The sequence below is a fragment of the Carlito syrichta genome, unplaced genomic scaffold, assembly GCF_000164805.1.
Source record: "Carlito syrichta isolate Samal-C Ts95f unplaced genomic scaffold, Tarsius_syrichta-2.0.1 Scaffold120529, whole genome shotgun sequence".
NCBI classification, from domain to species: Eukaryota; Metazoa; Chordata; class Mammalia; order Primates; family Tarsiidae; genus Carlito; species Carlito syrichta.
The window spans coordinates 216,665-226,931 of NW_007064625.1; the positions used below are offsets into that span (position 1 = coordinate 216,665).

At 60.2% G+C, this 10,267-nt stretch overlaps 1 protein-coding gene across 1 annotated transcript in view; it reads right to left on the reverse strand.

Moving 5' to 3' along the window:
• MEGF6 (multiple EGF like domains 6) overlaps positions 1–6,238 on the reverse strand; it is a gene marked incomplete at its 5' end in the record, with an annotated part of 105,481 nt that extends 99,243 nt beyond the window's left edge. Inside the window, 2 exons of the mRNA XM_021707582.1 lie at positions 287–396; positions 6,104–6,238. Of these exons, the coding sequence (XP_021563257.1) occupies positions 287–396; positions 6,104–6,238 (245 nt within the window). The remainder of the gene's footprint in view (positions 1–286; positions 397–6,103) is intronic.
• Positions 6,239–10,267: the final 4,029 nt, after the last annotated feature.

Sequence of the window (10,267 nt, forward strand, 5' to 3'; positions counted from 1 at the left end):
TGTGGCCTGGGACATCCTCAGAGGCCTTCCCAGCGCCAGGCACCTGGACACCAGCAAATGGCCCCAGTCCTGGAGGAGCGATTGAAGCAATGATCCTGCCAGCCTTGGTGCCGGGAAGTTCCCTGCTTGCCCTCTTTCCATTTCATGGACCAGCCTCCAGCAGGCTGTGGCACAGAGCCAGTGGCCAGGAAGTCTCCGTGTCACCATGGGAAGTTGCGGTCCCCATGCAGTACAGCGGGACTAACAGAAGCTACCCAGGGGGTGGGGGCAGGGGTGGATCACTCACCCGAGAGGCAGCCCTCCTCACCGGGCTGCTGGGTCCAGCCTGGGCAGCACCTGAACACGGTCCGGGCCTCTGTGGTGTACACCTGTCTGTATCCCATATAGTAGACGGTTCTAGAAAAGAAGGGAGAAGGGGAGTGCCCACCATGACGGGACTTGGCAGTGTTGGCTCTCACCATACCTGGGGAGTCTGAGTCTGCACCGTGTCACTTCCCAGCTGCACAGGCCGAGATACCAGGTTCCCAGTCGAGGTGGCTGGTGCCCACTGGCCAGTACCTCTGCAACCCAGGGACAGTGAGCAAGCCACAGTGGCTTCACACCGCACTCTGCCCAGGAACATGCCGCCTCATTGAACCTGCCCATGCTCCCCATCCCACGGTGGTCCTGACTCCAGGTGGGGGTCGGATGTGCCCCCCACCTGTCTCTTAGCACCAGGCCAGGGTGGGAGGGCTTTGGAGGGCCCGGGGGAGTTGACAGGAAGTACCCAGCTAGGAGCCAGAATAGTGTCAGGGCTGTGCCAGGGTTGGTGCTGGTTCAGACCCAAGGTTCTCAGTCCATCGGGAAGTGGATGGCCCTGGAGTATCCTCAAGGAGGGTCCCCACACACAGGTGCCACAACTGCTTCCCCCACCCCAGGAGCACAGAGCTGAGCTGACGGTGCAAAGGTGACCCAGAGGAAGCAGTGGTGGGCAGTGGCAGGGGACCCATGTGTGCCCAGGTCAGCAAGAGCTGCAGCAAGACTTGGGGACTGCCGGCAACAGAAGCTGTCCACACCTTGACCTTGGCTTTGGGCCTCCTGAGCCTTGAGAGAATAAAGTCCTGTTGTTGTTCATTCCCCTGGTTGGTAATAATCGTTACAGCAGCAGCAGGAGATTCATGCACACTCACTGTCTGCCACACCCCACAGGGTCCTTACAATGATAGGACCAGTCACAAGGATGCGTGGAAGGAGGATGGGATCAAAGAAAAGGACACTGACAGAGGGACAGAGACAGAGAGAAGGACAGAGACAGAGGAATAGAGACAGAAAGAACAGAGAGAGGGGTAGAGACAGAGAAAAAGAGAGAGATAGAGACAGAGAGAGGAATAGAGACAGAAAGAGACACAGACAGAGAAAGGGACACAGAGAGACAAAGACAAAGAGAGACACAGAGAAAAAGAGACAGACACACAGAGAAAGGGATCAAGAGAGCGAGAGTGAAAGAACGAGAGAGAGAGAAGCAACAGGAGTGAAGGTGGCCCACTCCAGGGCCTGCTCTGCAGCCTCCAGGCCCCTCTCACCACCAGAAGCTCTCTGACACCCCTCCCCACTGCTGTCTGTGGGGACAGCAACCAGGGCCCCAGTAAAAAGCCATTGGGTCAAGGGCCCTTGTGACTCTGGGAGCGGCCTGGACAGCTGAGCTGCCGTCTCCAGGTAACAAAACACAGCCTGGTTTGAAGGGCTGGTTCATGGGAAGCCCAGGCTTGACCCTGGGGACCCTGACCCAACAAACAAACAGGGCCAGCGGCCGGCCAGGGGGCCCACTTCCCGGAAGCACATGTCCCTGCACGCGCACAGCACACAGAGAAAGGGAGCGCCTTGCAAAATTCCACTTTGGCAGGACATGAAACCACTTGCCTGGACAGAAACCGACTACAGCGGTGAACAATACTGGCAGAGCCAAGACTGAGTATGCCCTTGCATCATAAATATTTGTCCCTCTCCCAGACGGCAAGCGGCGCCAGGCTACGTGCTGCTCCCCTGGTCGCCAGCCACTCCTCCCCTCTCCCCCAAAGTGAAAGACCCTTGGAGGGGGCTGGTCGGCCTGCGGCCCCCACGAGGAGGAGCCCTCGACTCTCACAGCCAGCACCAGCTCGGGACTTCGGGGAGCTGGTTCACAGGCAGGGCCAGGGTCCCGGGAGAACCAGGCAGCCTGGCGGTGGGGAGCCCACTCCTCTGCCTTCTGCAGACGCCGTCTTCCAACAGAGACCACAGCACACAGAGCGTGGGCCCAGTGGGAGGGCTACACATGTCACTCCACTATCCGTATCCCCCTCTTCCTCCCTTGCCCTTCCCTCTTGTGGACCTGGTACCTCAGAGGGTGGAGAGTCCCCTACCTGCCTGGGCTCCTCGACCTGGGGTGGCCTGGGCTGGTTGTCAGTTTTGTCAGGGAAGCGCCCCTTAGGGATGACAGCAAGAACCCCAGGTGCCCCATCACCCTCTCAGAGGCAGCCTCACCTGTTCTAGCCCAGGCCAGAGCCTCCGTCACCCTGCATGGACTTGCCTGTGGTGGGCAGCAAGTGCCACAGCCCAGAAGTCACATGAAGCCAGTACCCACTGCCCCCCCAGATGCGACAGCCACACACAGATGTGTTCACTTAATCCTCAGGTCAGTTGCAATCCAGGCGGGGCAATTGAGGCTTAGAGGTTCTGCACCTTGCTGGGCTCACCAGGCCTGAGGACCTGGACTCAAGGTCCTCCTGTGACCCCCACTCTGCTGGCTCTGAGAGCTCAGGAGTGGAGGTGTCTCCTTATATGTCCAGGGACAGGACAGTGACCTGCGCTGGGGGAGTCAGGATGTACTTAGTTTGTGGGGTGGCCTGTGCTGAGCAAGTTGGGGTGTGCTGGGTTTGTGTGATGGCCTGTGCCAAATGAGTCAGGGTACAGTGGGTTTATGGGGTTACCTGTGCTGGGCGAGAGGATACACTGGGCTTGTGGGGTGACCTGTCCTGGGTGAGTTGAGGTGTACTCAGCTTGTGGGTTGCAGACCTGCTGCCTCTCACCCTCAGCTCCCAGCCCCTCTGTGACTTCCCCCAGGCACCAGGATTCCCCAGGAAGAACAGCTGAAGAAAGAGACGCCAATGCCAAGTGCGCGGGTACACCCTGACCATGAGGCCCACAAGCTGAACAGCCGACAGGCAGAGCCACAGCTGCAGCGCCCTTCAGGCCTGGGCAGAACGTCTGCCACCCAAGTCCCCTGTGGCCTCACAGACGAAGGCCATGGAGGGGCTGGGGCAGACCCGGCCAGGGCGTGAGGCTGGCAGAGCCGAGGGGCTCGTGTGGTGCCCTTCCTGCCAACACCCACACGTGTTCCTGGTTTCGGTGCCTGGGGTGGCTCTGCCCTACCCCACAGGGGCGACCAAAGACGAGGTCCCCACCTCCTGGCCCTGCCAAGATAAGCACCTTCCGTGTTTGGGCCAAACCAGCCCCAGTCCCAGAGACACTTCTGGAGTCAGGACCTGACCTGGCACTGATGCTGCTGGACACAAGAGCACAGCCCCTTCCCTCACCCTGTGGGGCTCATCACCATCATTCCCCATCCCACCTGAGCTGGCCAGCTGCTTCCTGTGCCCAGAGCCTTCTTGAGTCCCCCATAGGGAGATGCTGGGACATGAAGGGCCACTGGCTTTCTAGAAGTGGGAAGGGCTTCACAGTGGAGGGCATATGCAAGCTGTGTCCAGTGCTCTGCTTGGGAGCACTGAACCTGCAGGCAAGCGAGCAAGGCCACAGGCTCTGGGCTAGGACAGGGTCCTGGCCTGTTCGGTCAGAAGGGAAGCGATGCTCATGGTCCAGAGGGCGTCGGGGCAGATGTCAGGACTTCAAGGGGGGACAAGGGGGGCAGGCCCCAGACAGGACTCCTCCAGGGGCTGCCCAAGGCCTCCACAGCCCAGAGCAACAGCCCAGAGGGATGTCCAGATGGGCCAATCGGGAGACTCCCGAGGCTTAGAAGGGGACACAAGAGGATATGTCGGCCTGGGAGCATCGAGGCACACAGACAGACCAGGAGCACCCCAACAGGACAAGACTGGGTCACCCAGAGCCACTGTCGCTGGTTTAGGAAAGCACATGGCACGCTTGGTCCCTGTGGCACCGGTGTGGTGGGAGGGCCCTGCCTCTGGTTCAAAGGGGTGGGGGGCAGGGGGGTGAGAAGAGGCCCGAGTTGAGGGGAGGTGGACCCCAGTTGCACCCCAGAGCCAGGTTGGCCAAAGTTGCCCGTCCCCCACCCATGAGCCTAGAACCCAAGCCGCTCCCATGGAACCCCAAGGCAGAGCGGTCCCATCTCGGGGAGGAGGGCTGGTGGAGGGCACCTCACGGGGCAAGAGGGAACACCCTGCCAGCACGTGACCCAGGCAGCCTGGTCCTCCCAGCTGAGGGATGTCTCCCACTGATGGCCTGGATGTCCTGCTGGGAGGCTGACAGCACCACTTCAGACATGCTTCTCCCCCTCACCCACAGGCCAGCCCAGAGACCCCCACAGAGATATCCTCCAAATGGCCAGCCACATGCCTCCCCTAGCTCGGCCACCACAGAACCTTCCAGCCGGGGCCCAGTGGATTCCGGTCCTTCCACTATGGGTTGTTCACGGAGTGGTTCAAGGGACAAAATCCCCACTTTGTGAAAACACGCACAGTCACACACAAGTGGGGGACGCCAGGACAGGTAGCAGAACGCTATCTTGGGAAACCGGTAGCACTGGAGAGCCCTGAGGGGAGAGTGACTCCCTCTACCAGGGTCCCTGACCTCTGCCCTCCTGACCTTGGGTGGGTCACTCTCTTGGGGTGTTGAGCTGCTTCCAGGCCCCGCCCACCAGGTGCAGTGGCTCCTGCCCTCCCAGCTCAGCCCTCAGCAGCCAAACCCAACACCACTTGCCAACGTGGGGTGGGAGAAGCACCCTGAGAAGCTCCATTACTGCCTCGCTGCATTTCCTCTTCTGCTCTGACACACGCGCATATTCAGCAAACAGATAGTGGCCACGGGAGTTGCATCCTGCAGGGCTGGGACCCCCTAGAGCAGGCACAGAGGTGTGGGTGCCCTCCCTGGACCCCGCGCCATGGATCCCACACCCACGAAACTCAAGCCCATGGAACCCGCATCCACCAGCCCCATGCCCATGGAGCCCACACTCACGAACCCTGCGCCTGCAAGCCCCGTGCCTCAGACCCTACAGCCTAAAACCCCATGCCCACAAACCTCATATCTTGGACCCGTGCCCAAGGATGCCCATGGATCTCATACCCACAAACCCCACACCCATGGAGCCCACACCCACGAATCCTGTACCCATGAGCCCCGCACCCATGAATCCCACACCCACACCCATGGATTTCATGCCCACACCCATGAGCCTTGCATCCACGCGTCCCACGTCCGCAAACCTCATGTCCATAAACCCTGCATCTTGGACCCCGTATCCACAGACCCTGCACCCCCGGCCCCTGTACCACTAGAGCCGCAGAGGCAGGGCTGTGGCCTCCCAGAAGCCTCAGCTGAGAAGCTGAATGCATGCCCCTCTCTGCGACATACACTCCACCTGCCCTCCCTCAGACCCACAGGAACCCTCCACCTGGCGCAGGAACACTGCCAGCTCCCCCAACTCACTCTGCCATCGGGAAACTGTGCAGAGCCAGAGTCTATGAAAGGGGAGAGGGTGCAGAGGCATGCCTTCAGCTTGATTTTAAAATAAAGTCTTGAGCAATAAGAGGTCTCGGGGCTGGGAATAAGGCCCAGGGGCCAGGCAGCAGCAGTCTCTAGCTGGAAGCCCAGCAAGCAAGCACCTGCTTACCACCCTCATGTGGGCAGCTCACCTCCTGGGAGGGTTCCCGCCTCCCTCACACTCCCCCCTAAGGGCCCAGAAGCAGGACCACGCAGGAGAGGGCCACAGCATGGGAGTGGCTTGAGAGGCAGTCTCACCTCTCAGGAGTGGGAAAGCCTCATCCTCACACGAGGGCTTCAGGTGGAGGGGCAGGTGGGCCCTGAGACCAGGACGGGCCCCCAGCTCCAGCTACTGGCTCCTGGCTGGTAAATGCTACCCACCATTGGATTCCAGGTCCCCGGCACGTACCTCCTCTCGTGGCCAATGCACCACACCTGCCACCCACAGTCTGGCCTCCACACGGGCACCGTGCGGCTGAAGGCCTGCACGCAGGGCTGGCGGCGGCCCACCAGGGTCAGCTCCTGCTCGGGACACACGTGGGGCCTAGGACAGAGGACAGACAGTCAGCACCTGGGCCACCCTCAGTCGCTGGCTCCCGTCCCACTTGCATGCCCACCCTCGGGTGCTGGCCCACCCTATGGGTTCAGACCTGTGTCCAGTCCTCCACGACACGGTGCCCGCCAGTGCCTACCTAGACCTGCCACAGAGCCCAGGCTGGAGGGCTCAGAGCTTAGTGGGAAAGGGACAATGACCAAGGCCCCCCCACATAGGGTATCACGCTGCTCCTAACCCTCTAAGACCCAGCCACGCAGCCACCGCATCCTTCAACAGGCAGGAACCATGGGGCTTGAGGAACCGTCATGGGTCCAACATCCAGGACTGACCGAGTGCCTCTGTCCCTGCCACAGCAGCCCTCCCCTTTACTTCTGAGACACCCCCCGAGCCTGGTGGTGCTGGGGTGGGGACAGAGTTCACCCTGGGCAGGAGGTATGAGAGAGGCAGGGCTTGGGGGAAGTGGAGCGTCCAGGGAACATGGAGTCAGGGGGCAGTGGGCTGGGGGTGCAGCCACATCCTGGGGACCACCATCCCTGCCCACACAGGTGGGTGTTTGGACAGTGAGCTCTGGGATGACCTGGTGGGGATTGGGAAACACAAACGAAAGCCCTGGGCCAGGTACAGTGACTCATTCTTGCAGTCCAACCTATTTGGGAGGCTGAGGCAGGAGGATTGCCTGAATCCAGGAGTTTGAGACCAGCCTGGGCAACATGGCAAGATCTTGTCCTTATATTAATAACAAATGAACAGCCGGGCTCGGTGGCTCAGCCTGTCATCCCACGCCTTGGGAGGCTGAGGTGCATGGATTGCCTGAGCCCGCGGGTTCGAGACCTGCCCGGGCAACTTGGCGAGACCTCATCTCTACAATTAATCAAAAATCAGCCGGGCGTGGTAGCGTCCGCCTGTAGTTCCGGGTACTCAGAAGGCTGAGGTGGAAGGATCCTCAGAGCCAGCAGGTCGAAGCTGCGGTGGCCGGGAGCGGCCACTGCACTCCAGTCTGGGCGACAGAGTGAGACTCTGATTCAAAAAAAAAATAATAATAACAAATGAAAACATTAGCCCAGCAGGGTGGTGCATGCCTGTGGTCACAGCTACTCAGGAGGCTAAGGCAGAAGAAAAGCCTGAGTCCAGCAGGTTGAGGCTGAGGTGGCTGAGATCACACCACTGCACTCCAGCCTGGGTGACACTGTGAAAACCTGTCTCAAAAAAAAAAAAAAGGAAACTAAAGCCCTGGTCCCAGCCCCACTGACCCCTTGGGCCTTCCCATGCCCACCTGACCCAGGGCCAAGGGTGTCCCTGTAGAGGCAAACTTGGGGAAAGAAGGCAAGACTTCGGTACTGACATCTCAACAAGCTTGAGGAAGTCTGGGGAGCCGGCCGGACTCCTGTGGCTGCTGAGAAGGGAGGAGGCTGGTTCTGCTCACTCCGCAGAATGAGGGGCCAGCAGGCCCAAAAAATCCCACCAGAGCCCCCTCCTATGTCCTGGGGCAAGCAGGTGGCATGGCCATGCCCCCCACCAGCCTCTCTGAGTCCTCTCCCACCAGGGGATTTTGGGGCATCCTCGAAGTCTGTCCCTGGAACTGTGGGGCCCCATCACTGCCCTCTACCCCACGTCCCACAAGGATCCCTAATCCCGCTGCCAGGCAAGCTCTGTACTCGGAGACCCTGTCTGAAACTTCTCCTGTGGGAGGCTTCACTCCTCCTTCTTCCCTTGGGCTTGTGCTGGACAGAAAGCCTGGCGTTCCTGTTCTCAGACCGCCCCATCGAGCAGAGCCATCCAGCAAGTGCAGACCCAACTCAACAGCAGGCGAGAGGAATGCACCCAACGGCGAGAGTCTGCCAGCTGGGAGGGCAGGGCTCCCCAGGGGGCTGCAGCACACCATGGCAGCCAGGACCAGTCAAGTCCAAGAGGGGCTGGGGCTGCTGCCCACGACCCCCCGACCCACGCCCCTTCTGCCCTCTGCCCACGCCCCTCCTGCCCACAGCCCTTCTGCTCACGCCCTGCCCACAGTTTCCCAAGAGTGGGGACCCTTGGGGCACAGGGAGGGCAGAGCTCCGCCCGGCCAAGAGCAGGATCCAGGCGGCCCCTGTGAACTCCTGGACAAGATGTGCAACTGCAGATTGGCTAGCCGGGCTCGGTGGCTCAGCCTGTAATCCCACACTTTGGGAGGCTGAGGTGAGTGGATTGCCTGAGTCTGCGGGTTCAAGACCCGCCTGGGCAACTTGGTGAGACCTCATCTTTACAATAAATTAAAAACAAAAAATCAGCCGGGCATGGTAGTGCGCGCCTGTAATTCTGGCTACTTAGAAGGCTAAAGCAGAAGGATCGCCGGAGCCCAGCAGGTCGAGGCTGCAGTGGCCGGGAACGGCCATTGCACTCCAGTCTGGGCAATGGAGTGAGACTCCAACTCAAAAAAAAAAAAAACAACTGCAGACTGGCAGCCTCCACTGCGACCTGGACCCTCCAGCCAGGTGGCACTGGCTGTGCCATCCCAGGGTGGGTGGGAGAAGCCCTGCCATTGCCTCTTCCTGCAGCAGGGAGACAACCCCCTCCATGGGTCAGGGCGCGACTGCCAAAGGTCCAGGAGTGGGGTAAGAGGCAACTCATTTCGGGCGCACCTCCCCGGTGCTCGGCACCAGGCCCTTTCTGGACATCACAGAATCTCCCCAACTCCCCAGGGAGGAGGTGAGAGTGACCCACCCTCTCAGTCTGCTCAAGGTCACCCGATAATGAGAGGTAGAGCCAGGACTGAAAGCCAGTCTCTCTACCTTCCCGGCACTGCTGGGCCTCCGCATGCCAAGGGTCAAGGATCCCCAGGTGAAGACACAGGGAGCGGGCAGGGCAGGAGGGCGAATGGGCAGAGGAGCCCGTCCCCAGGGAAGGGACCTCCTCAGCCTTCCTGGGGTTGCGTCGCGGCCTGAGAGGTTCCTGACCTCCAGCCTCCAGCACTGAGACTGGCTGGTCTCATGCACCCCACTCCCATCCCCGAGCCACCCTCACTCCCAGCCCCCGTGACTCAGGAGACTGACCTGAGTGGGTATGACAGCTATTCCACCCTGGGGTGAGGGAAACACGGAGGGCTGATGCCTGCAGCCCAGAGAGAGCTTTGTGGGGTAAATTCGCCCAGCAGCCAGAGGGCAAGGGTGTGTGTGTGCATCATGGCCTCTCACACAGCCACCTCGAGGCACGCACACCTGTCTGAAAACTCCCCAACCAGCCCCTCATGAGAGGGTGCTGTGCCTGTCACCCCACTCCCACCCCACTGACAGAACCCCGAGACTCGAGAAGGCAGACTTTCCTGGAACAGTGCTGGTGAGAGTTTTAGAGGCTTGCACACTTTGGAGGACAGAACAGGGAGGGAGCTCCCCGCCCCCCGAGCGTCAGATCTAGGCAGTGAGACGTCAAGCAGAGGTTCTCAAAGCAGGGCCCCGGGCCAGGGTCAGCAGGGTCTCCTGCAACCCTGTCAGAACGCACTCCTGGGCCTCACCCTGGATCCACTGAGTCTGGAATTCTGGGGGTGGGGCCCAGCATTCCTCAGAGATTTAACAATCATATGTGTTTCAGCGAGCCGCCAGAGGATTCTGGGACACACTCAAGTTTGAGACCCCCAGATCCAGGCCGCCAGGGTTTGAATCTCAGCTGCCCATTCACCAACTTTCAGATGCACAGGTGACTGAGCCTCTGCCTCAGTTTCCTCACTGTAAAAGGAGAACTCACAGTACTGATCCCATCAGGGTGCTGTGAAGGTTAAGTGGCTAGTCCAGAGCCCCAGGTGGGTGTGAGCCAGTGTGACTGGTCATGCTGGCACCCAGTCAAGAAAGTGCTGTTTGTTCAGGAAAAAGTGCTACCTATGGCCTGGCGCAGTGGTTCAAGCCTGTAATCCCAGCACTTTGGGAGGTAGAGACAAGAGGACTGCCTGAGCCCAGGGGGTTCAAGATCAGCCTGGGCAACTTGGTGAGACCTCGTCTCTACAATAAATAAAAAAATTAGCCAGGCGTGGTGGCATGCACCTGTGGT